This window comes from Sciurus vulgaris (assembly GCF_902686455.1).
Source record: "Sciurus vulgaris genome assembly, chromosome: 2".
Taxonomy (NCBI): Eukaryota; Metazoa; Chordata; class Mammalia; order Rodentia; family Sciuridae; genus Sciurus; species Sciurus vulgaris.
Window position 1 is genome coordinate 186,681,309 of NC_136462.1, and position 27,171 is coordinate 186,708,479.

At 43.8% G+C, this 27,171-nt stretch overlaps 1 protein-coding gene across 6 annotated transcripts in view; it reads right to left on the reverse strand.

The window, feature by feature from the left end:
• Window positions 1-1,638: 1,638 nt before the first annotated feature.
• The window catches only part of CHD6 (chromodomain helicase DNA binding protein 6), a 225,131-nt gene continuing 199,598 nt past the window's right edge, over window positions 1,639-27,171 (reverse strand). For 2 of the 6 annotated variants that reach the window (XM_079126883.1, XM_079126887.1), the window contains 10 exons: window positions 24,906-24,966; window positions 24,023-24,239; window positions 22,276-22,484; window positions 19,783-21,366; window positions 16,952-17,103; window positions 16,387-16,593; window positions 14,912-15,364; window positions 12,890-13,081; window positions 11,835-11,954; window positions 1,639-4,506 (listed from right to left, as the gene is read on the reverse strand). In XM_079126883.1, coding sequence (XP_078983009.1) covers window positions 3,610-4,506; window positions 11,835-11,954; window positions 12,890-13,081; window positions 14,912-15,364; window positions 16,387-16,593; window positions 16,952-17,103; window positions 19,783-21,366; window positions 22,276-22,484; window positions 24,023-24,239; window positions 24,906-24,966 — 4,092 coding nt within the window. In that variant the 3' untranslated portion in view covers window positions 1,639-3,609. Of the gene's footprint in view, window positions 4,507-11,834; window positions 11,955-12,889; window positions 13,082-14,911; window positions 15,365-16,386; window positions 16,594-16,951; window positions 17,104-19,782; window positions 21,367-22,275; window positions 22,485-24,022; window positions 24,240-24,905; window positions 24,967-27,171 lie in introns of those variants that run through there. The other 4 variants (XM_079126885.1, XM_079126884.1, XM_079126886.1 and 1 more) reach the window with 4 other exon arrangements.

The window sequence follows — 27,171 nt, forward strand, 5'->3', positions numbered from 1 at the left end:
GTGGTTTCCAGACCAGGCAGATGAACAATGATTTTTGCAAGAAACCATTTTAATGTGTAACTGAATCAAGCATAAAGTTTTCCAGAGGGCGTTAACACTTTTTTAAGTGATTGGTTTTTCCCAGTGCCAGATTTTCTAACTGCAATTTCTTCACTCGATTCTGGTCTCTGAGGTAGAGAAGTCCAACTGGTGTCAAAAAGCTGGAACGGGGTGCTGTCTCCTTCACTTAATGTGAAGTCTAGCTCCTGTGCTCTGTGGCAGACGAGAGCCTTGGCAGCCTCCGTTAGCTCTTGCTAGGCAGATTAGATGCAGTCTTCCTCTACCCAGCTCTCAGGATGCCATGAAGACAAAGTGAGGTCACTTATGGCAAACACACAAAACACTTGACCAGTGTACTAGCCCAACTGCGGCTATTCTGCCCTCACACAAGTAGGCAGGATGTGCTGCGACAGGGCTTAAGGTAAAGAACAAAACCAAGATTCTTCCCTGCTTTGTCTAGGAGGGTTCCCTAAGTCTTAGAGATCTGCTGCCTGTACTAATACTTTACCTGGTACGTGGTAGCAGAGGACCCTAAGGCTTTACTGCAACAATGTCCCATCCATCTTTCAGGTCATTTGCGTACCCATCTGTTGGTACCTGGTAGGGACCCAAGACGATGAGGCCTGGGTAAGCATCTTGCTCAGTCTTAACAAGGCTTCAGTGCCTTCCAGCACTGCCTCCCACAACACTTCTGGGGCCGAGGAGCCATGCTTCCCAAAGCTAAGGACCACAAATTCTCAAAGTCTTGAGAATTTCAGTTACTGAGGTGTTCCTGTGTCATAGGGACCTGCTCCAACCCACGAAGTGTAGTTCCCTCAGAAGTCCCAGGTGTGGGCTGAAGGGTTACTTCTGGTATGGGGTTTAAGAAAGTACCATTGGCAGGGCATCGGCTGGGAGCTTCCAGACCTGGGTCTGAAGCAGGAAGCTGCTGCCAACTTCCTTCCATGGCATGTTCTAACCTGGTGCTTGGGTAGTCCAAAAGAGGTCAGGCCAGCCCCCAAGAATGGATAGTCAGCAAGCCCTCAATAGGGTAGCCAGCATGAACTAGGCACCCAGGAAAGACAGTTACGATTGTTCAAGTGCATATGATTCATCCATAAAATGCCCAGGCAGCAAGAGACACTCAAGTGCCATTGAACTTCTCAAATACAAATTTGACTTTAAACTTTTTTTTTTTTTTTTAAATCCAGGATCAAGACCACAGATAATTTATTGTGTAAGACATGGGGTGAAGAATGATCAAGGAAAATTATGGCTGCGAGTGACATGGAATTAGATGAAAAGGCTCAAGTTTGCTGAAGAGTTTAAATTTGGCTTTTGCTCTTTGAAACGTCAAAGTAATCATAAGAAGCACTTACGCCTTACAGAGCAAATAATCCACAGAGTGTCAGTTTCATTTTGCAAACAGGGTCACAACAGCAGTCAAACAAAAGCCTAAACACCCGAGAGTTAACATACAGGTTTGATAAGCTACAAGAAGGGATAGCGCATGCCGTGGTGAGTTCTTACTTCAGATCCACGTGGACCCTGGGACCTACTGGAGGTTTAAGTGGAACCTGGGGAAAGCAGCTTTTCCATACAAAACAACAACAACACGAGGACGACAAAGAGAACCAGACTCTGCTGGGTGTCTATAATACTCATTTGCAGTAAGGCTTTCAAGATACAGGAATTTTTATAGCATTTGTATTTTAAGGATTTAGGGCAAATACATTTTTTTTCTACTTGATAAAAAGAAAATTAGTACTTAAAAGGTTCAAAAATATATTGATTGAGTGATTTCTTTTTACATAAATAAATTATATTGATTTTTAGGATTTAACAGCTGAAAAAACCCTTTCTGCTTCCACTGGAGGCAAAACTGAACAAAATGTTAGTTAAATAGAGAGAGCAGCATTTCTAAGAAATCTGTTGTCAGCATTATAGACCATCTACACTACAAGAATGCCATTAAATAGGATTTATTCAATCTCAGATTCTTTCTTCTTATAGGATCAGTTATAGTATTTCTAGTTTATATCTCTGATTCATAAAACTGGGACTCCACTTTTTGAAAATACATCTGATTCATTTTTTTCAGTCACGATTTAACAGACTTCTTTGAGATGCTCATTTTAACATTTACATAATTTATAATCCAAATGTATAAAAGACAATGACAAAAGCATCATAAATAAATAATGCAAACTGAAATAGTTATGCCAAACTTTTGGACCTTCTGATAAATTAGCAAAACTGTAAGAGCAACAGTAAAAAATACAGTAAATTGTGACAACAAAAAGCGAAACTGGTACTAGTAACACTTGCAGTATTTTCGTGACCCTGTGCCCCCAGAGTGCTGAGCAGCGAGCTGTCCGTGGAGAGGAGGAGCCCATGGGGGATGTGGCATGAGTGGGAAGGTGAACAAAAGCGGGAAGCGCTGCTGAGCTGGTTCTTCCCTGCTCAGTTCCTAGACACGGGGCAGCTGCGGAAGGAGCAGCAGTCCTGGCTGACTGATCATTTGAAATCTGGGCCCAACTGTCAGATATAAACAGAGTAGAGAGATAATGGAGAGGGGGAAAACCTTTTCACAGTTGTAGGGTAACATGTGGTACATGTGTTCTGACACCTTAAATAACCCTGACGACACCCTAACAAGTGTTGAGCAACCACCTTCTTGCAGGCCCCGGAAAGCCTTGTTCTTGGTGAAGGAAACAAAACTCCACTAGGATTCTTTAAACACAGGCAAGTTAGTGGCTCCAGAAGTTCTTGGGAGCCTGAGGGGAGAGCAGGGTGTGAATCGTGCGCTGTGCAGCAGCATGTGGCATGTGGAGCGAGCACCCTGCCCTGCCCTGCTGCTGCTGGCAGTGACTCAAGGTATCTGAAGCATTCTCAGATTCATCTTTTAACTGCAGAGAGCAGGGCAGTATGTATATGTAAAATCATGCCTGATCAGCCAGTATTTCTTCTTGCTGCAGGTATCTGAGAAATAATGAAGGGGGAAATTATTACTAGTAAGGTTTTTGTTTTTTTAATAAAGAAATCAATGTGTGCAATTTTAGCCATTAGTTATACAGTTTGGACTATACTACTCAGTAATCATGATAAAACAGGGACATATTTTAACTAAAAAATATGCACTGGCACTTCCTTTTTCTGTGCTTTTTGGTTTCCTTGTTACATTCTTCCTATTTGACCTACCTCATGGACAAGAGAGCTCCTCTGTTCTTCAGCCCTTCAATGGTAAATCCCTAGACAGCTTTCTTTTTCATTTTCTTCCTAAGTGGGAAACTTGGACAAGAAGGGGATAGGGCGTGTCACCAGTACTGTATTAACTACGCTTGCTGGAATGAACAACTGGATAACAGAATGAGAATCGTGCCTCCTAGACTAGGTAGACAACACTTATCTAACGAAGTGGCAAGACCCTGCAACTATTAACATCTGTTACCATAGTTTTCAGACAGGAAATTAGGTAGGTCATATTACTTATGGAAACACAGGTTCTTATGAAGGTGAAGTGAGGGAAGTAACAAACCTTTATGGGATAAGAAACTTACAAGTCACAATAATTTCTTAAATGAAAAAGTTCTAATTGGTGTCGTTGCTGGAGTCTTTCAGTCCCCCTTCCCCAGCCTGTGCCATGTGTTCTCTCTCTGGGGGCAAAGGGACACTGGACTCAGTGTAGTTCTGATCACTGCCTGGCTCCCTTTCGCACCCAGGAGCAGGCTCTGGGTTAGGGTTCGGGGTGTCCCCTTTTGTTTTCTTCTTCTTTCTCTTCTGGTTCTCTAGACCGACTATTTCAGAGTGTCTGGCCTGCTGCATGGCCGGCAAAGCCATGCCCATGCCAGGGGAGAGAAACATGGATGGGTAAACAAGTCCAGGAGACACTCCTGGGATGAGAAATGGGTTAAAAGCCACAGGACTACTAGCAGTTATTGTGGGTTCAGACTGATCAGAAAATGGACTAGGACCAGGCTTGTCTTCAGCTACCATGTCAGTTTTTACATCATGGCTGCTTGGCTTGTCCTCTGCAGTCTTTTCAGTGGCTGACATGCCACTTTTCGTTGTGCTTGAGAGAGACGCTGGAGCAGGGGATGTGCAGGCAGTCGCCATAGGCGTGTTGAGGAGTCCTCCGACACCAAACATCTGGGGCACTGCGGCCATTCCCGGCAGCATCATGGGCAGCATGCTCAGGGTGCTCTTGACCTCTTCACCTGTAGGCATGGTGGCAAAGCCAGCTGGGAATCCCACCAGCCCCGTGAGGGGGATGCCTGGCATATTCCTCACGTTCTGCAATCCTACCAGGTCCATCCCGGCAATCAACCCGTTCATGAACAGTGGCCCCATTCCAGAGGGCGAGTCTGCCACAATGGCGGGAGCTTTCAGGAGTTCACTCCGAGGCCGTCTCCCCCTCCTGCGGGGGCCTGCATCCCGGAGAACAGGCTCAGCCAGGGTGTGGTTGAATTTGTTTTCTGGAAGAAACCCCTGTAAAAGAAAAAAGAAACATCAGGTGCTGATGGTCTCTAGATGGCAGGTAAGTGGCTGGAGGTGATGACTGGGCTCTGCAGTGGCCTAGCTTGTCCCCTATCCATGAAAGGCACCCAGTGAGAGGAGTGTCTCTGGCCCATGGGCCCAGGTTTCTCCCTCAGAGGCTGATAGCACGTGGTGGTCTGGGGACAACCAGGATGCCAACACTCACTGTGAGAAGCTGGCAGAGGAGGGAGCTGCAGACCAGCACTGAAGACAGCCTGAGTCTCACGAGAGACCCTCGTGGCTGGGACCCCTTCACCAGGTGCAACATTTGCCTTCCTCATGACACAGGAAGGTTCATATTGAGCAACAAAGCAGAGTATTTAAGACAGGGTTTAGAAGCTGGCAGACCTGAGGTTAAGTGCTGACTGCAACCCATTGGCTGTGGGGTTCAAGACAGGTCAGTTAACCTGACAGTTTTAATGAAAAAGGACATTGATCCCTATCTGGGTTTAACACATCACCTGGCCTAGAGGAAGCAGCATTTACTTGGGACATTATTTACTAATTTTGTGTGTGCTCCACTCTCCTCTGGATCCTGAGCTTCTGGAAGGCATTGAGTGTGGGCAACAGGAGGCGTACACGTGGGCTGAGGAAATGAAAGAACGCTGACACACTGGGAGGGAATGCCACCCAACTTAGTGACGTTCCAGTTTCCCTAAGAGAGAACACCTATTTTCCGTTTTCTTTGGAGGTTTATTCCTTGACTTTATTAATAAGCAAGGAGCTCTGGGCTCTGCACTTCTGCTCATAAGGGCTGGCAATGTTGTGTGGCACTGCACACTTGGACCCTTCCCATCAGGAGGATCATGCCACACAGAATCACAGGGAAGCAGACTGCCTTACGGTGGCAGTGAGCAGGAGGCAGCATGGTGACGGGGAGAGCTTGAGCTGCAGCCCCACACCACCTTCACCTGAGAAGGTGGCTCAGCACCTCTGTGGGGCAGCTGGGAACCTGCTCCCTGGAACACACAGTTTGGCTGGGGAGAGGTAATTAGATAAACCATTGCAATTACAATGAGTCTACCTCTGAACTTAACAGATGCTGTGACGACACACTTTTCTCTACTTGCCCTCCATCTCTCACTGCGCTCAGATTTACCATGCTATGTGTGCTCACGGGACTAAAAAAGGTGACTTACAGTTGTGTTTTTGAGAAGTCTTGGTCTTTGCTCATATAGTGAAGCATAAAGAGACAGTGCCTCATTAAGGCAGCCACCCCTTCCCAGCCAGACTGAAGTGCAGTGACACAGCCAGGTGTCTCCCTCCTCAGGTCTCATCATGAAGCCAGTGTTACTTTACCACCTTCCTTGAGTCCAGCAATGGTAGGTGAGGTTGTTCAGAGCCGTGATGGGTTTTGACACCGGATCTGTACTGGGGACATGGGTCACCCTTAGGCTAGAGTGCAGAGTTTGAAGAGCCTTGCAAGGTAAGACAGCTTACTTGGCCACGGTGCCACAGGAGCCAACCTCCTCCTCCATCCTTTATTTTTTGGTACCAGGGATTGAACCCAGGGGAACTTAACCACTGTGTCACATCCCAGTCCATTTTATTTTTTGAGACAGGGCCTCACCAAGTTGCTTAGGTCCTCACTAGGTTGCTGAGGCTGGTTTGAACTTGTGATCCTCCTGCCTCAGCCTCCTGGGCAGCTGGGATTCCAGGTATGTGCCACTATGCCCGGCTGAGCTCACCTATCTCTGTGAACTGCATCTGGTGCCTTCTTAGGACTCTCCTGTGTGCAAGTGACTTCCCTTCTCAAAAGTCTGAAGTGAGTATGGATCTGGCCAGCCCACCACCCTCCTATTACTGGGAATCAGGCAGGGACCTGGCCCACACACTTGGGGCAAGATAGGAGGTGCAGGTCCTCCTAAGAGACACCAGAAAGATCAGAAAAAATCCTCTTATTAGGGTCTGGAGTCCTAGAACACATGGAGACAGAAGTCAGGAAAGATGAGGTAGCCAAGGGCTGAGATCAAGAGAAGTTAAAAAATCTATTTACTATGTTCCTAAGGACTGACTTAATGTACTTCAATTCAGCTTGGCACTTCATTAGTTTCACTGACTCTCTTCTTCCAAAACTATTAGAGAGGTAAGATTCTTGGAAAACTTAGCAGAGGTTAAGTGAAGTCAGTCAATTGTAGAAAGTTAAGGGTCATATGTTTTCTCTAATAGAGAGGAAAAAGGAAAAACAAAGGTGGGGTGGATCTCCTAAAAATCAAAGGGAGATCAGTGGAGGAAAGGGACTAAGAGATGGGAGGCTGGGAGGAGAGGGGAGTGCTGGAGAGTGAATACTGGCCAAACTGTATTGTTACACTGTGTGCATGTACAAGTGGGTGAGGACAGATCCCATCAGTATGTACAACTGTAATGCAACAATAAAAAATGTGTCGGGGGGAAGAATGCAGTGTTTTGCTTTAGGGCAGTTGAAGGATTTGCTGGTGACACTGGTTTTGGGTCTCAGAGACCTATGAGGACAAGTGGTGGAGAGCTCTGAAAGGAGGGGACACATCCATTTCCCCAGCAGTGAGTGGTCAGTGCAGGGAATCTGGCCTGGGATGGCTCAGGAGGGGGTGGTGGTAAGAGGAAGAGCAGCAGGAGGAATGCCAGCTGCCACAAAAGAAGCATCTGCCGTGTGTCAGGCACTCGTCCAAGGCTCCACATCACCTCAACGAACCACCACGTCGGCTGGAGTCAGTCCTATTAGCATGGTGGCTTCTCAGAGGGCTTAGACTCATGTGTGAAAATGTGTATATCTGAATATTTCCAAGTCCCCAGTTATTTTTGAAGTCCTACATATGTCCTTCAATTTCCTACAGAATATTCAGAAAAACCAGTTCATCACAGACAAAAAATTTTATGATGGCAACTTTGAGGGGAAAACTTCTCTCAAACAGGCTTGGGCAGGGTGTGGTGGCGCACACCTTTTTAATCCCAGCGACTTGAGAGGCTGAGGCAAGAGGGTCGCTATGTTCGAGATCAGCCTTAGCAACTTAGCAAGGCCCTAAGCAACTTTGTGAGACCTTGTCTGAAAATAAAAAATAAAAAGGGCTGCAGATGTGTTCAGTGGTAAAGCACCCCGGCTTCAATCCCCAGTAGTGAAAAAAAAAGAGCCTAGGTATGGCAGAGCTGGAACAAACCGCTCAGTCCTGTCTGCTTTTCCTTTCCTTTCACAGAGGGGCAAGGACTGGTCTGGGCATAGCTGGTTAGGGACAGAGGAGGCCAGTGCCCACTATGCCATGCCACATCCCTCGTATTCCCAACATGACCAGTTGCCTGCAATGTCCTATGCTGGACAAGTGCCTGCTCTGGCTCTGGGGACAATCACTAGGAAGAAAGTCCTGGCTGGTTCTTGTTTCTAAAGAGACAGAGTTCCTAAGAGCCAGGCATGGTGCAATCCCAGCTGCAATCCCAGTGACTTGGGAGGCTGGGCAGAAGGATCGTAAGTTGAGGCCAACTTTAGCAATTTAGGGAGGCCCAAAGCAACTTAGCAGGACCCTGTCTCAAAATAAAAAAAAGGGCTGGGGATGTGGCTCAGTGGTCAAGTACCCCTGGGTTCAATTCCCAGTACAAAAACTAACAAACCAAAAAGGAGACAGTAATCTGTTGGATGGGGCCAGGTTAACAGGATGATTTCCCACCAGTCTGTCTTGCACTCAACGATGCAAACCACCTTGTTCTGACCCAGCCACTCTATGTACATCACAGAATCCTGGGCCTTGCTGGCACATGACCTCTGCCAGGGGTGCTGGTCAGGGTAAGCACAACCCCATCTCCACCTTTCTCTGAGGCTCTTTCCTGTGGCCCACCAACACCTCAGAGCTGGGGAATATCTTTTCCCTTCTCCCCAACACATGTTCCCATTATAACTCTGCTCATAACTCTCCACTGGGAAGGACATAGTCAATCTCGGAAATCTTTGTTAGGAAGGAAATTAAGCCCAGGGCTTGAGGAATAACATTCCACCTTATTTTCAAACAATTGCTGTAATAGGATCTTTACAATGACAGGGTATCTAGGATGATTCATCTCATTTAAAACCAGCCAATGCCCTGTAGGACCTCTGGCCTCCCAGGTTCTGTCCCTTAGTGCGTGGAGCACTCCTCATGAAACATCCTTTCCCTTCTCAGAAATGAGAGCTTGCTATGAAGCCACAGAACTGGTCTTCTTTCCCCGTTAGGCCTGGAGAGCAGTAGCAGAGGCTCAGGGTCAGAGAACTCTTTAGTCACAGCACAGCAAGAGGTGTGCTGGCAGAGGAAGGTGGTGCTCACCACTTCCGGTGCAGGGAGCGGCACTCTAGCCAGCCAGCTGCTGCCCACCCTAAGTAGGTGCTCTTCCCAGCAGCTTGGCGACCACACACAGCAGGCAAATCGGGCTTTGGCAGTTCTCCCTACGGGTAATTACACCTCCTTCCTCTTCCAGGGGAGGCCTGGAGAGGGCAGAGAGAGCAAAGAGGAGGAGAGTGTAGCGTTCAAGCTACACTGAAGGCAGAGTGGCTTTCCCAGGTGATGGCACAAGCATTCTGGCCCCCAGACATGCTCTTTAATATCTGGCAGCATCTATTCCAGCTCTAAAACTCTGGGGTAGATATAAGAGAAGGGTGGTGACCAAAGGTTCCTTGTTCTTCCCAGGAAGGTGGGTAGGTTCATCCAACAAATACTGAGTTAAGGGAGACCTAACAACCAAATGCAATGTGTGGCTCCTCCTTAAAAATCCTACAACCAAAACAAACCAAACCAGAACAGAAAAACTGGCTCTAAAATACATTTTTTGAATAACTGGAAAAATCTGAGTATAGATATCAGATCTATATTAATATTCACATTTGATAACAGCAATAATTATGTAGGAAAATATTCTTAGGAAATGCATGCCAAATTATTTGGGAGTGCCAGATGTCTCAAAAAACCCAAAAAACTATATATACATGAAATACATATACATATACAATTGACATAAGAACTATATTAAGTATGAGTATATATACACATAGCTAATGAGCATCCGCTAGGTACTGGGCACTGGCCTTCCATGCAGTGTGTGTAATGCCAAGTCCGAGAACTTCATCCAGCCACACAGCAGGAAAGGGCATTATGAGCTCAAAGGAAGTAAGGCAATTCCTTATGGAATTCTAATGTAATCCTAGAAAAAGTAGTAGAGTTTCCTTATGGCCTCACCATTTGCATCCTCCCCAAATTCAAATGTTGAAATTCTAACCTCAAAGGTGAGGAGAGGTGAGGACTCTGGGGTAACTCACAGGGCCCAAGCCATGTTCATGGGATTAAGTGCCCTCCTAAGAAACCTCACAAGAGTGCTCCATGTGAGAACATAGCAAGATGTCTACATGTGAGAACTAAGCCCTCACCAGACATTGAATCTGCAGGCATCTTGACTTTGGACTTCCCAGCCTTCAGAACTTTTTCATGCCCTGGACAGCTTGGATCCCAGGAGGAGCTGTGGGAGACACATGACCCACCTGGAGTCAAGATGAGCATGTGGCCCTGCTCCTGCTGGGAAGGCTGAGCAGAACAGAGATCAGGAGGACAAGTGCTTCCTATTCCTGCCTTAGTGCAGAGAAATGGCCTCTGAGGCAAGGAATGTGCATATTTATTAATAAAGGAGCGAAAGGCCATCTCTGGAAAGAGGCTGGCTTGCAAGAACAGTTTAGAAATGGGTTTTCTGAGCTGAAGATGGTGGTGCACTCCTGCAATCCCAGTGACTCAGGAGGCTGAGGTAGGAGGATCACAAATTCAAAGTCAGTATCAGCAACTTAGCAATTTAGTTAAGACTCCGTCTCAAAATAAAAAATAAAAAGGGTTAGGGATGTGGTTCAGTGGTTAAGTTCCCCTGGGTTCAATCCCTGGTACCACAAAACAAAACAAAACAAAACAAAACAAAACAAAACAAAACAAAACAAAACAAAACAAACAAAAAGAAATGGGGCTTCCTGGCAATGGTGCCTACAGAGGAGGAATGAACACTAGTTTCCAGGGAACATGAGTTAAACCACTAGATATGCAAAGAGTAATGAGAAAGCCAAAAGGGAAACCACATGGCTTTTATGACATGTGTGTAAACCAAAAGCTCAGGAACCACAAGAAGACAAGGACTGGAGGTCTTCACCTGATGACTTCACTGAGACACTTGCTGTTTGCTGAAACACAAAAGGAAGGGTGAGGAAAGATGGAAAGAACGGATCAACTTTAGACAAGAGTAGCCTAAGAAAAGGCTGGTGAAGACATTTTTTAAGAATAAAAAGGGGAAAGGATGGCTTTTCCAATGTGTCGAATTTAGGGGACTGAGTCCAGGTCTCCCTCCAAGTGTCTGTGGTAGAGGATGCAGATGAGTGAGAACAATTGTCTGTGGAGCTGCTGGGAGAGTGACAAAATGAGTGACAATTTCCTTGGAACATTAAGTAACAACTCCTCTACAAGGAGGAAATGACTAGGATGGGTGGTCTTTTGCAGCTAAAATAAGAAATTGCACTCAGGAATCCCACCAAGAAGGGAACCATCCTCAGGGAAGTTGCAGCTGGCAGAGTGCTGGAGAGAGTGTTCAGGAGAACTTGAGTTCAAGGAACAGCACATGTCCCCCAGGGGACTGAAGCTCCTGTTTGGGCAGGATGCACTTTGAGGAGGTTAAAAGCTCAATGATGTGCAATTTGTCCATGCTCAACATGTTTTCAATTGAAGTATTACTACTGCCCCCTAGAGGTTATGACTTTTCTAAATCTGTACTCATCTGTAAATTCAAACAAACTCAGATTCCTTGTACACCAAGTACTCTGCAGATGTCCCTGAAGTCCCTTCCAGTCTCATGACTCTGTAATAGGAAAGGGCAGGGCTTGGAACCAGTTGCTTTTCCCTGTCAGTAGGGGTGCTCTAGGAGGAAGTATCTTAAATGGTAGTCAAAAATGTAGATAAAAAATTAAAATTTCCATCATGACATTTGTTAAAACACTGGGAAAAAGACTGCTATGGGGCAGGCATTAAGGTTTCTTTTCTCTTATAACTCTAAAAATAGAAAAAAAAAATGAAGCTTTGGAATTATTTAACAGTTGTTTAAGAGGTAAAGGTTAAAAGCAAATGACTATGGGGAGTCACACTGCTACTCAAAAATGCCCTAGGGACCACTTAGCACTGGTCATTAGCTTTCTGTGCCGGCCTCTTGTCCTCTGGAAAAATGTTGCCCAACTACCCACTTCCAGCTGGGGTTTTGCCTCAAGTATGCAAAGCAGGGCTCGACCAGGACATTCTCCCCACCCCGCCCCATGACCCTCTTCCTACCCTCAGTCCTGGCTCCTTAGGGACAGCAGGAACCCTCTCTTCTCCACTCAGAGAGCTGATGTCTAATTTTCCAGGTTCTTTACAGCGTGGCCTCCTCTGCTTCGGTTTGTCTGAAAAATTCTAAGAGGCAATTGAGACCAGTATTACAAAACACCGTGCAAGTCTGACGAGGGCAGGGCTTTTCAGTTGGTTTTGCTATTTTCCCACTGATGGCCCTCTGCCAGGACCCCACTGAGGCTTTCTTTTCTTGAAGGACCAGCAGTCCTGCAGCCAGCTGGAAACAGGCTGTGCAGGCCCTGGGCCCTCCAGAGTAGAGTGCCTGAGCTGACCACTAGCTTCCCAGGGCACTGCTGAATCCCTAGCCTTGGGATATGTCCTGCCCACTGCTACCTGCCTGCTGCCTTTGTCTGTCTCTGGCGATTGTACACCTGTGAATTGTTTTCTTTTCCTGTGTGCTCTCCACTATTCATCTTATTAGTCTTCCAGATGTACCCAGGACAAAGACAGTATGTGTGTGTGGGGGTAAATGAGCAAGTAAGAAAGGAGAAATCAAGACAAAATATCAGTGCTCAGGAGCCCTCCTAAAGATTCCTAATCAGGACTTGGAATATAAGCAGCAAAGTGATCTGAAGGAAAGCTCCCAAAGCAGCAAATGTAAACTCAAAACAGACCCTCCCCCCACCAAAAAAAGGGAAAAAGTTATAATGTATTAACTTGGAAAATTTTCATCAAGTGGTAGTTTATGCAACCTCAAGACTTCTCTGTGAGCTTGTGATATTATGTGGTTGATTTTGGGGGGCTAGGAGGTTGAACTTTGGCAAGTTCTATCCTGTTAATTTTGCACGTTGACTTCTTGGCATAGTATTCTGACATGGACCCCAATTTCTGCTACTGAAGGATTTTACCAAATTTAAACATAAAAAAACCCAAAGTGAACTGTAATATGATGTTCTGAGTCAACACAGATTTCTCCCCAAGAGCATGTGTTGATCAAAATTGGCCCCAAGTCATCAGGAAGTTAATAGCAGTCTTGGGCAGCACCAGCAAACACTTACTGCCCCAAAGCCAGGCATGTCTAAGGAGTAGTCAGCCTGCTGCCGCAGCCAGTCAAGCAGACTCTTGCTGGGAACAGCTTTCTCAGTCTGGCTGTTGGTGGTAGCTGCTGGCTCGGGGGCTGAGGTAACAGGTCCGGGCCCTTCAGGATGTGTGGTGCTCACGGTGGTCTGCCCTGGGTCTTCATGGACTTCCTGAAGGAAAAAACAAGCATGTATAGTTGATTATGACAGAATGAAAATCAGTTCCTGAAATTTAAACACACAAGGTGTTCTTTGAACCTTACTATTTCTACCCCCTACTTTCATGGTGGGGAGCTTGCATTAGAATCCCACACACACTACTCACCATTGCTCTTACACAAGCGGGGTGCTCCTTCCACCTGAATGTCCTTCTTCCCCTCTGTCTATTTGGCAAATTTTAACTCCATCCTGACGGCTCTGATTTAGTCTACTCCTCTGTCACCTTCACTGACTATCCCAAGCAATGCTGGCTGTTCCAGCTCTACTTTTATAGCACTTTCTCCACGTAACAGAAAATGCCACACTGAAATTTGCTCACATATTTTCCTTTTATAGTCTGAGGGTCTGTCTTCTTCATTTCTGTATTACCAATGCCTATAATAGGGTCTACTGAAAAATACGGTATCAGTGCTAAGTAGGAGGCTGCATTAACAAGTTTAAAAATAAATACTCTGAGGCTTAAGAAAACATGTTAAAAATTATTTTTATTAGTTACTCCACCGGAATTCTATGAGTATTATAGAGAAATCATGACTTTGTACTTGTAAAAAAGGTAACCTCTTGCCAGGCAAGGTGATGCATGCCTGTAATCCCAGCTACTCAGGAGGCTGAGGCAGGAGAATCACAAATTTGAGGACAGCCTCAGCAACTCAGTGAGACCCTGTCTCAAAATAAAAAATAAAAAGGGCTGGGAATGTAGCTCAATGGCAGAGAACCTCTGGGTTTGATCTCCAGAACAAAATGTAACCTCTTAAAAATTAGTTTGTAGAACTGGGTAGAGAAAGGGTTTGCCACTTTAGCTTCCCAAATTATATAGGAAGTCTAAGGGGAAGACGTACTCTAAATAGCTTAGCCTAGACGTAAAGCTCTCAGAATCTGAAAAACAAGGACTTTGGTTTGTTTTCCTGCTCTGCCACTTGGCAGTTGGATAATTTTGGGCAAATTATTTAATGCTTTTAAGATTTAATTTCTTCATCTATAAAACACCTATCTCCACAGTGTTGTAAGCATCAAACAGGACCCTGAAAAACTCTGAACACAGTACCTGGCATATAACAGGCACTCAAGAAATACTGGCCATTATTTTTTCTTTCAAAATTAGAACACATGAAACGTGATTCTAATATGTTTACATAAAATGTGTTTTAGGGCTCAAAATTCAATAAATGAGAAAACTCAAAATACAACTTTGAGAATTAAGCAAAGTCCAAAGGAAATCTCTCTTGGCCAGAACAATTTCTTACTTCTCCTTGTTTACAATAATCTCCTTTGAGTTTAGAATGTATTGTCTTTATCCTCACAGCAAACCCTTCTAAGTAGTTTTATAGAGGAGCAAAACGAGGCTGAGCAGTGTGCCTGATGTCTCCTGATGTCACGTAGTAGAGCCAGGCCTAGCATTCAGCCAGTCTTGACTCCTGTTCCTGCTCCACACCTCGGTTCCCAGGGGGCCCTCACTACCTGGAGGAAGTGCTGCAAGCTCATCCCTGTTGTCTCACTTTGCTCACTCAACTGCCAGAAGTTCTTCTGAAATACTGGAGGATTTGGGTTTCTTCTGTTTGAAATGACAAGACTTCCTGGCTCAGTTTTCCAGGTTACACATGGATTAGCACATTAATGGATTAGCATTTATTTCTACAAGAGGTAGAGTGAATCTTATAACAAGGGTGATTAAGAAGGACAACTGAAGTGGGAATGAGAGATCCATAAACCAAAACACTTGGTTTCTGAGAAAGCGTTTGTTTCCTTGTCCAGAAAGGTCAACGTTTTACTCAATCGACCTACCAAGATTCCTGCCTGAAGTGTTTGCTCCTTCAAAAAGATGAGGTCCATCCCGCCTTCTGCATGTTTCCGTCTCCCTCTCCGCCTCCGTGTGGCAGCATCGTCTCTTCTAAGGCTTCCATTGATGATCTGTCCAGTCACTGGGTGGATCAGGCCAGCTTGTAGAATCCCAGACAAGTCCATGCCAAGGGCTCCTTGAAGTGAACCGATAGCCCCAATCTTAGGGGTGCTGGCACTCACTGGAAAGGGGGATGTGGCTCCTGGGGACCCCTCTGATGAGCAGGAGAGATCTATAGCTGACTCCCCATGCCAGCCATTGAGGACGATGGGGGGGTGCCCGTGGGTTGCAGAGAACTGTTCTAGGCTCCGAGCCTTAGCATCCCTCTCCACCTCAAACTCATAGGGACGTCTGTGCTTTTGTTCCTCTTTTGTGAATACTGGAGCTAAGAAGCTCTCCTGTGAACACACACATGGCAAAAGAGGTTTGAATGCCACTTTTGTGGCCAAGTGTCAGCTCCTCTTCCAGATCTGATTTCTAGGCTTATTTCCAGACATCTTCTTTAAAGTTCTCTGAACGTAAGCCTCCTCACACTTCAGTACCAAAGCACCTGGATCCCTTGCTAAAATGCAGATTCTACTTCATTGGGCTGAGCCTGAGAGTCTGCATTTTGAACAGGTTTCCAGATACTGCCAAAGCTGGTCCATGCACTACACTTAACAGCTGCAAGATTATAATGGAGGGATTCGCAGCCTTAGCTCAACATCAAAATCATTTGGGAAGTTAAAAAAAAAAAAAAAAACAAAAAAAAAACCCAAAACCAAAAAATTAAAACAACAACAAAAACCAAACAACTTCACCCTAATACCCAGGTCATATCTCAGACCAATGAGGCTTTCAAGGCTTTCAAGGTCCGCAGCAAATTCCAATGTGTAGTAAAGAGTGAGAACCAGTGTGCTAACAATTTCCCTCAAACCCCATCAGCATCTACAGAAACGTGCACTCCTGCTTTGATTTCCTAACTTCTGTCAGTTCCTATTGGTCTCAGTTTTCCAAGGGTTGAACACACCCATCTCTTCATGCTTCCTTTTCCTTACGTATTTACAAGTTACCAAATCATCCTTGCCAAGTTTGTTCCTTTCTTTGTACCCTTTCTGCGTGTAACCTACAGTCTATAGAACCTTCTCAATGCATCAGTTCCCCTCCAAGGCCCCCAGCTGAGGTACTCCTCTTTCCTACCAGCACCCACCCTGCCAACCAATTGAGCTGCAAAACCCTGCTTTCAGTATATTCCTTTGCTCCAAAACTTTTAATAGCTCTCCACAGCCTCTGGGTTAAAGTTCAAATACATTCATTTCTAATGGCTTGACAAAACCCACCAATCATTCAGTAAATATCTGTTGAATGAAAGACTCAACTGAGAAATGGAATGGGGCCACCATTCTTTGTTTTATGGTCAAAGTTTTCCTTATAGCCTCACCTTCTGGATCTGGGCTGCCAACGCTGCACCATTGCTGAAATTGTGTTCTGCCACCTCTGGCTCTGAGAGGCTATTTCGAGAGCCAGCACTGCTAGTTAAGACAGGGGTGGGCAGTGTACCCGAGGGCTCGTACTGCTGGCTGGAGGGCCATTTCCCCTTTAACACCACATGGCAGATGTTATCCAGACGGTTAATTATCACACGATCCTGGGAAAAAAGATAACAGCTTTGAAGAATAAGCACGAAGTCTCTTGAGATCAGGGGTCAAGTTTTCTTGCAGAAGGAGCTGGTTAGAAAAGAGCACTCAAATGTACTCACTTTATAAGCCTTACATTTCATAGTCCAGACAATGAAGATTAAATATACAGTGCTATGAACATGAGGACAATTTGGCACTTTTAGCTTTTAATTTAGTCAAGGGCATACATCTTCAACATTTAAGTGTTAAATGGTACGTATATTTTAAAGATACTGAACATTTATCTTGATTTTTTTTCATGGAAATACTTTACAGGAATTAAAGCTGAGAATGCTTTGAGTGAATAATGCAAGCTTTGGCAGATACCTTTGGCCACTCTGAGAAGGAATAAAGGGTTTTTTCCTGCAGTAGCTGAGCAATGGTAGGAGCTCGGGTCTCCTGGGGGTCTTCCCCAAGGTCCCCTGTGATGCCTGATGCCGAGCTCTTGCTTTCCTCTTCAGAGTACTTTCCTGGGTAGTCTGGACAGGGAGATTAAAAAAAAAAAAAAAAAAAAAAATTAGGTGCTTGGGAGATAACAATGATCTGAGTGATCAGGACATCCAGGTTTGTCTTTCATTTTTTAAATTAGCTCATTCTGTGCTTATTATTATTTTTTAATGTATATATTTTTTAGTTGTAGATGGACACATAACTTTCTTATTTTTATGTGGTGCTAAGTATCGAACCTAGTGCCCCACACGTGCTAGGCGAGCAATCTACCACTGAGCCACAACCCCAGGCTTGTGCTAACTTATTTTAAATTGAGCATTAATTACCACATCTTCTATTTCCAAGAGAACCCCAAGCTAGTGAAACTATAAAGGCAAATCCTGCTTTAGGATGAGTGCAAGCTGTATATCAAGGATGTACTGAAACTGACAACGGAAGAGAGAAGGGAGATTTCTCTGTATTCGTAACAGGAGATGAGTGGCTGCACTTCTCACTGGTACGGTGGACAAGAGGAAACATTTTAATACGCATTTGAAGGGACAGTCTATGAAGTATAAAATGTAACATAGCAAGAGCGTAATATCAATGAGAAAGAATGAAGAATCGTGAAACTTAAAACAAAGGTAAAGGAGACCCGATTCATGTCAAAAATGATGCGAAGAAACCTGGAATGTTTCAATTACTTCATTGATGGGGGAAATAAAAAAGAAATGTGGCTAATTCCTTTCAAGCTTAAGAAACTGTTAATCAGCAATGTGAAATGGATCCACTTACCAGTAATGACAGGGAATGAACAGATGGCAGTGAAATGCCCAGGGCAGAAAAGCTGTGGTTTCTTTTCTTGGTGAAATGACAAGGGATGTCTACCCTTAAAAATGTGGAGACTTCACTTGTGGCTACAGGTCTCCTAGGGAGCCACAGAGATCTTACCATCAATAGCCTTGCCAGGCCTGGTGGACTTCAGGGTAAGCAAGCCATACTGGTCGGGGCCCTCAGGGTTCTTAAAAGAGTCTCATGAGAAAGCAGTAACAATAAAGGAACAGCTGAATTACAAACGGTGATTAAGTGCTATAAAGTGAAGGGAACAAGGTGCTTGACAGACTAAGAGGGAAGGATCTCCCTAAATAGGCTGGTACAGAGGAAACACCCAGAGAGGCAAGGAGGCAATGAGGGAAGGTTATTCTGGACATGACAAGGAACTAAAAGACAACGGAGGCTGTGGGGATGAAAATCATCTAGACTGTCCTGAGTTCCATAAGTCTTGAGAGAAAAACTGGATTTTATTATGGACTCAATGAAAGCACCACTGAGGTTTTAAGCAGAGGAGCCATGAAAACTGGGGGGTGGCCCTGACAGGTGCACCAGCAGAGTTACTGCTTCTTCCCAATGGCAGATTTCTGGTCTCCAGAGAGGGCTAACCTTTTGCACCATGTATCCCACGCCTCCTGTGTGTAGAAGATCCCCTCCAAGGTCTGCAAAAGTACTTGCAGCAGCTTTGGTGAAGGGGACCAATAGGGCACCCACACTTGTGTGTGATGCTTATCCAGTATCAGAGTGTGTACAAGGTTCATGGCTCCTCTACCCCGACTTAGGTGACACCAAAGAAGAAGGAAAGGAAGAACTTTTCTCCTCTAAATCACATTTACCCTGTGCTCATATGATGATCTGAGTTTGCAAAAACTGATTATTTGGTGATTTTCTCCCACCAGGTGGATTTTATAACTTGACACATGGTAGTGATCCTTGGAGGCCTAGGGCAAGGGGAAAGCCTGAGGTATGGTCCTCACTGGCTCCTGGCCTGGCCGGGTCATGATACTATCAGTCTGTTTTCAGTTCGGTTCAGTCCACATTCTAACTAGCATGTGACTTTTTTTTTTTTTTTTTTGTGGTGCTGGGGATTGAACTCAGGACCTTAGGGCCTTATGCATGTGAGGCAAGCAATCTACCAACTGAGTCATGTTCCCAGCCCATGTGTGTGACTTTTGATGTGGGTTCTCTCCCAACATAGACACGGATCACAGTGAACAAAACCAAAAAGGGGGAGTTTAAAGATCTCTACCATTATCTTTATATTCACATGAAGCATAAGGAATCTCAGTCACCTAGATTTTCTTAACATTTTGAAATTCCTTCTAACTTGAACCTTATCTAAGATTTCCCTATTGAAAAAGGTCAAATTTATTTATTTATTTGGTTACTTGTAACTGCTATTTTGTTGTTACCAAAGGAATCTTAAGAAAAACATTACACCAAGTTCTGGCAATGACATGAATAAATGCTACTTTCTACGCTCACTTTAATAAAGATCAACTTTATTTGTATTTTTGGAGTTCTTGCAAATTAGTTGCAGGCCTCTGAGGTCCCAAAGCTGTTCTACTTTAACCAGCTTGAAGTGCCTGATCTAGTGCAGAAACAAACCACTTCTCCTTAGCACTGGTCTTTCCATCTATTGCATAAAAAGCACACGAGACCCTGCCCAGATCACATGGTGGCTATGATGACCTATGATCATCCTGTTTTCTGGGATGACCACAGTTGCTACTCTGTAATTTTCAGACCAAGGCCTATGATCTTTGGTTTCAAGCATGTGGTGAAGAGAGGTAAGTCCATTTCAGAAGTTGTAAAATGAGTGACCCTATCCTGCACTCCCTTCCTGTCATGTAAGGACTGGTTTATTCAATACACTAAAAAAATCTTACATACTATACCTTGACTATGGCAGGTCCCATCTCGATCATAATCATCTTTATTCTCAAAATCCATGTCTTCGGACTTGGGCTCACTCCCTTCAGGAGTATATGTGGAGAAACTTTTTTTCCCCTCTGCGCTTTCTTTCCAAGGTTCTTTTAAAAGTTCATGCTTCACTTTAAATGGCTCTGATGGAACAGTAGTGGGCTCACCTTCCACTGCAGTGATACTGGCTTTGCTTCTGTACAGATCTGGGTTATAAGCCCTGGGTTTCTCCACTTCAAATTCATCACTCCCAAGGCCATGTGCCCACCTCTCCATGTGTTTGCAGTGGCACTGACAAGCTGCTGGAGGAAAGGCCCTCTGTGGTCCAGGAGTCTGGCTTATTGCCTCCAGGCTTCCTTTCTTGGCTTCATCCAGATGGAAGCCTTGGCTCTTTTCCCTTGAGATATGTGCAGCAGGCTCAGAGAGCTGCAAAACCTCTGATCTTTCTCTTGTGCCTGCTGCCACTGCTAAGGTTTCTTCCTCATTTTCCTCCTCTTCCTCTTCTTCATCACTCTGGTTCTGATTCAGAATCAATTTACTTTCTAAACTTTTGTTTTCTAATAAATCAATCAATTGTTGATCAGATGAGAGGTTTCTTTTGGAGTCACAGACACTAAGACTGCACATATCTACAAACCCACTTTCATTTCCTGCATCTAAGACAGGGGAAGCTAAGCATTTGGCTTCTAGCTGCCCTATGCTTTCAGGTCTCTGCCCTGTCTCATTACGGCAGGGATCCCCTTCCTTTGAAATAGATACTAACAAATGTTTTTCATTTTTAATGTTCATCTGAGCTACTCCTTCTTCTAAGCTACTCATAAGACAGGGACCTGAAGTTATTGCTGTCTCATGGCCACCAGGCTGGCAGCTCCCATCTCTGCTTGCCAAGATAGCAATGGCATCTTTTCTAGATTCTGTACTGGTACTCTGACTTTCTTGAAAAGAGCCTGGCTCTTGGATGAGCACTTTCTTACCATACATCATATTATCCAAGGACTCAGGCAGCAGACTTTCTTCATGGTTGATGGAAATGACATCTTGAACTTTAGAAATAAAGTTTTCACAAGTTATGTCAGGTAAGCTGCCCCCAGGCAGAACAAGATGATCATCTCTGTTTTCTATTTTTACCAGATTCTCAGGTTCACTTTCAAGGGACTCTGAAGTCCTACTTATTTGAGTATAGGTAAGAGATTCATATAGTTTGGAGTTGGCCTGGTAAAGGCAACAGAGACTTCCTGGTGCCTGGGTGTCAGTTCTTTTATGCTGGGCATAGTTTCTATAGGCATCTAGGAAGGACAGCTGGGGGTCATTCATGATGTAATAGTCAGTGCGGTTGAGCCCGTGTTTGGCAGTGCCGATGAGCAGGTCTCGATCATGCTTTCCACACTCCCACCAGACTGGAAGGTAGAGGCTGGGCCTACAGAGCTGAAGACGCTCATGCAGCTGAGGACATCTGAGCACCTGCTCACGAACTTTCCGTAACAGTTCAATGCGGTACAGAGTTCTAGCAGCCCGCTCCTCTGTGATGGGTTCAACATAGATGGTGGCATCAGGGGGACCTGAAGAGGAAGGGAAATGTAGAGCCTATCACTTAAGTGTGGTTTTAGATACACCCTTCCCCCTGAGCCTCTGCATCTTTGGCCTTATATTGCCTAACTCCACAGTATGGCAGTTTTAGGTATGTGGGACCCTGCTAAAGTGGGTAGCTAAAAAGGAATGGACAAGAACAGACTGAGTGAGGGTGAAAGAAAAGAAAACATCAGTTCTATAAGTATCAGCTGCCCTTTAATTAACATACACCATCTACCCTCGATACAAGGTCCTTCATCTGTGTTATCTAATTCTCACAAAAATCCTACAATATGTCATTATCATCCTGTTTTAAGGGTGATGAAATAAGCTACACTGCTCAAGGTGGCAGAATCAGAATTCAAATCCAGGTCTTGTCAGTATGACTCCATGGTCTTTCCAAAACACCTTGTTCCTTGGTCTGAATGAAACACTTTAACCATGCCACATGTTGGGCAAAGGCAGGATGTCTGTGCACGCTGTCAGCAGCCTGTAACCCACGTTGGATAGGCTCAATAATGACAGCCGCTTACTTTCTGCAAGTCAATACATGAGAAAACATTTAAAATTATTAAGATTTAATTTAAGGATGGTCTAAAGTTCAGAATAGGATAAATCTTGATGTGACTTAAAAAAAGACCCTATACTTTAGAAAAAGTAGTTAATGATAATCTCAATATTTTAATCTGAGTTTCAACTTTCAACTTTTTGGGGAGAGTTATTTTACTGAGGGTGTATGCAACTGAAAAATAGGAATTTCTAAGAACTTACTTGTCTTTACCTGAATTCCTCAGGTAGACTACTTCCACAGTTACATCTAAAGTGACCATGCAGTTTGGAACACCAGCATGTTCTTTCCCCATCTCATCTGACAACATTATGACAAAACGTTTTCTCACCACCATCTTTCCACGTGGGCAGACGACAGACATTCCGGCACATGGCCACAAAACTATAAAAATAGTGTTCCAAGTTCTCATCTGACTTCTTGTCCAAACGGGAAATGATGCGGAACTGGGTCCAATCGAAGGTTTTCTTTTCTTGATCATAAACAACGCCAAAGGAAGATACTGTTCTATAGAAATCTGCTTGCTCTCTCCTAGTCCACCTTGAGATTTAATCAGAGGGGGAGATTGAACTGTTTTCCCCGCTCCAAAAAAGCCGAACGACTACTTATTGAGCACATACTATAAAAGACCATGAAATCAAGGAAGCAGGTGGACTGGTTTGTCCATTTTTATTTAAGTTAAATTGAGAGGTTTTGTAACAACAGACTCACAAAGAAGGAACTACTTTCAAATCTTCAGCTCTTTCTTCTGGTATTTACATCCCTATTTCAAAGTCATGTGTGTAGACTTTGTTATCTCAAGTAATTAATTTTAGGAATTAACTTCTATTTGTAAGAAATTAAATTTTAAAAATATTTTATATGCTTAAATATCTTGTCTTCCCTTCTCCCTATGATCACACAGAATCAGAAAATTCTGTAGGGATCCTTCGGACCATTAAGGTTGCCCTCTCCATCTTACAACTGACAGCTAGGGTGGAAAAGGGAAGTGCTACCTCAGTGCAACACTGCTCCCCATAGCTTTCCTGGTGTGTAGGTGGATTGTCCATGTCAATCATCTTCTCTGGGGCACAAGGGTCCTCATCCTATAGATTGACACTACTGATTTAGGGAACAGGGTAATTACATGCTACCACATCTTCATAAGGAGGGCATGGTGCTCTACCTCAGCCAGGAACAGGGTGGGGAGTGTGGGGCCAGTGGAAGAGTGAGGAACAGGGCAGGTGCTCTGGTTCTTTTCTCTGCAGCTATGGTAGGTGGGAGAAATATTTTGCCTGAATTTCCGAGTTTCATAAAGTCAGGAGCACAGAGAAATAATTGGATTCGCTATGTGGTGTCCCTTTACTTCACTGGATGCTTCATCAAGGGGACAGAGATATAAAGACTCAAAGAACTACAGTTTTGACTTGTTCATTCTTAGCCTATGCTGGCCTAGCCTCCTGTAGCCTTTTCTTGGTGTGTGTGGTATTTGGGGATTGAATGCAGGGGTGCTCTACCACAGCCCTTTTTATTTTATTTTTATTTTGAGACAGGTTCTGGCTAAGTTTTCCAGGCTGGCCTCAAACTTGGGATCATCCCACTTCAGCCTCCCAAGTTGCTGGATTACAGGTATGTGCCACCATGTCCAGTGTTATTGCTACACTTTTTTTTGGCTTAATTCTCAGATGAGCAAGTAATTACTGGCAATTTATACTTTCCTGTTGGGCTTGCATTTTAAGATATTTATTGCTCTCTAAGGTTTGATAAAGACTTGAATCTATACTAGAGACCTTCAATATACACTTTTCCTTTAGTTGTTAAAACTACTAAAGGATTTGAAATTTTTGATTAAACCACATCCCCAGGGAATGGGGAAGAGTGTCAAGCTGGAAAGTCACAAAAGTCTGGGAACTGTAACAAAGGGTGTCCCAATATCCTCAGACTCCTCAATCACCATGAAATACCATCACTGTTAAAGTTTATTTAATGAATTCTGGAGACAATCTGATGTTACAAGAGAACACAAAAACACTTGCCCTCCAGCTATTAGCTTCACCTTTTGTTACCCTTACCCAGTGAACAGTTCTGTATGCCTTTACCTCTTCTGGGCTTCCTTGTTGATGATGTCCATTTCTGAGGTTCTCCTGAACATTTCCTCCTGAACCCAGTATCCTTGGTTACCTGGTCCCAGGATTTCAGGTCGGCAGAGTTCCTTGCGGTTGCAGCGCTGGTACACAGTGACCAGACGCCGGAGACGAGCTGTGAGAGCAGATGGAACTGGCCAGGGCGATTTGTCTGGGTCGGAGCCATCCTGGGCTTCAAACATCAGTGAGGACATTAGTATTTACAAACAGAGCTAAAACAAGTGGGACTGTTTTGTTTAGATAAAAAATAAAGCTGACTCAGCAACTTAATCAAAGTAATTGCTGTTTTAACAATCAGCCTAGGAGCTTTGTATAATGGGAAGGGCTGCAGTTTTGCTTCAGACACAGCTTTAGTTTGTGGTTGGTTGTTATCTCTCAAACACACATGTTCCTTTCTGTGGGGGGCAGAATTTGAGGACCTGGCTCTACAGCACAGGAATGAGTTAGCCCTGTCCCCTTCTCCATACAGAACTATTAGTTTCTGTGTAGTTGGTCCTTCCAACTACCAAAGCCTCTGGTCAGTCTGAATTCAGAAAACATAAAAATAAACAACAACTACAAAAACCAAACCTCTATCCTTTAAGAAAAATAGTCAATGAATTCCTTTTTACCCCAGACTCCATCCTAACTTAAGACATCATTCATTTTACTTTAGCAGTTTAATGCTATGTAAAGGAAGCCAGAGCTATGTGTAATTCCAGTTAAGTTTAAAAAGGGTCAGTATACGTGGTTTTTTAGAGTCTTCTTAAAAATTAGTGTTTTCATTACATATAAACTTCAGGATAACTATCAAACTGGGACCTTACTTTTCTTTGCCTTTAGAAGGACAGAGTCTCACCTGCCCGGCTGTCATCCTTCTTTTCACCAAATATGCCATCGCCTCCATTACTGGAACTTTCCTAGGGATAAATGAAGCCATTCCATCAGCAACACTGCAGATCAGAGAAACCACCTCAGAGAGGCCCTGTGTGACAGGAACAAGCATGCACAAGAGATATGCCTGCCTGTGAACATCTCAAAGACCAAGATGGTAATTGATTAGTACAGCTTGCTTATGCACAGTTTAAAAAGAGTCAGCAGTTTATTTGAAATAAGTTTTTTCTTCCCCTTGGAATGATTCTTGTCATAGAGACTCAGCTTAAGGAATGATGAACTGGCATAATTTTAAAAGCATTATTTTAGCTGTGAATATAAATATTTGCTTTACTTAAAATTTAATACTGTAATTTCACAGAGGATGTGCTTGCATTTTTGTTTTTTGCTCTGAAAAAGTGTCATGCTCATGTTCATTATGGTTAGCTCACTTCACAGTAACAGATACTATTTTCATAAAACATGACTGTTCCAGACATGAGACCTGATGGCGCAAAACCCTAGGAATTTAAAATTAAAATCACAATTTGAAGCTCCAAGTGAATTTGGAGTAAGATCACAGAGCTTGTCCAAGTTGGTGCATTTGTCAAGTTGGTGCTAATGGGTTCCTTCCTGAGCTCTGTCTTGGTTTTAGGCATGGAACTTAAAAAACTCCTTATACATGGTACGTGTGGGAGCTTGGGGATGGGAAAAAAGATCACGCTGTTTTTTAACTGAACTCTTTATAACACTGAAAACGTTTTCTGACTACCATCTTTGGACCTGAATAAAGGCAAAGAGTGACATGAGAAGTCAAGAATCTGCACAGGGTCAGAGAGGATAAAAGTAACAAACTGCAGCCTTCATTAATTTTGTGTGGCCCTCAAGTTAAGAATGGTTCTTACATTTTTAAAAGGGTACAGAAAGGGAAGAATATGTGACAGAGATAATTTGTGGCTCCCTAGCCCAAGATATTTAGTATCTAGTCCTTCAATGAAAGGGTCTGATGCACCTGGAATGGGAGACCAGTATTTGATGAAATAGGAATGGACAGATATGTAAACTGTCAATAGTTAAAATTCAAAACACCCTCTCTCTTGGGATCCTGATATCATGGAAGGATCCAAGAAAGAAAACTCTGAGAAGATAAGAAGGAATGAGCCCATTTCCTTTTCCTTTTTTTTTCTTTTTTCTTTTTTATGGTACTGAGATTTGAACCTAGGGGCATTTTACTACTAAGTCATAACCCCAGCCCTTTTTAATTTGGAGACAGGTTCTCAGCTAAATTGCTGAGGTTGGCCTTGAACTTGCCATTCTCCTTGCTGTCTCAGCCTCCTAAGAATGGCAACAGCTACTGATACTAATGAAAACTGTTAAGCATTGTGTAAAAACCTTAAGACAACTTATTTCATTTAGTTATTTGAACTGTCTCATGAGGTAGGAACTATTACTGTCCTAATTTTACAGATACAGAAGACAAACTCTAGAAAAGTTCAGTAACTTGCCTAAAGGTCATATGGCTAACAAGTGACAGAGCTGAGATTTAAATACAGGCAGTCTAATTTTGAGAGTCAACACTTTCAACCTCCAAATTATCTAAAAAAGGGCAATAAGAGAGGAAAATGTATTCTGGAGAGTTAAAACACAGAACCAGGGAGCACTAGTTAATCTTCTTTCCCTAGGCCAGAACTGTCTCCTGCTATCTAAAGTCAATGAAGAGTAGAAACCTCAGGATGATCTACTGTACCATCTTTATTTTATTTTAAAAATATTTTTGTAGTTGTCAATGGACCTTTATTTTACTTATTTATACATGGTGCTGAGAATTAAACCCAGTGCCTCACACATGCTAGGCAAGTGCTCTATCACTGAGCCACAACCCCAGCCCTACTGTAACATCTTGAAGGGGTACTTAAATGTACCATCTCATCCTGTCCCACTATTTAGATAATTAAACAAAAACAAAACTAACTTACTATGCCTTATAAATATTCCTATCAGGGAGAACCTTTCTGGATATCCCCAGAGTATTTGTGATGATCCTTTCAATGCTGAAATTTACAAGTATAGATGGTTCCAATTGAGAAGTGTTTTACAACCTACAAAACAGAAGTAGTGGGCCTGGGAATGAGCATGCTTCTTATCACACCATACTGGTGGCATCATCATATCCCAAACCAATGGGTGCAGGCTCCCAGGCTTGTGAGAGGCAGTTATACAGGGCATGCAAGTTTTCCTCCCAGTCAATCCAT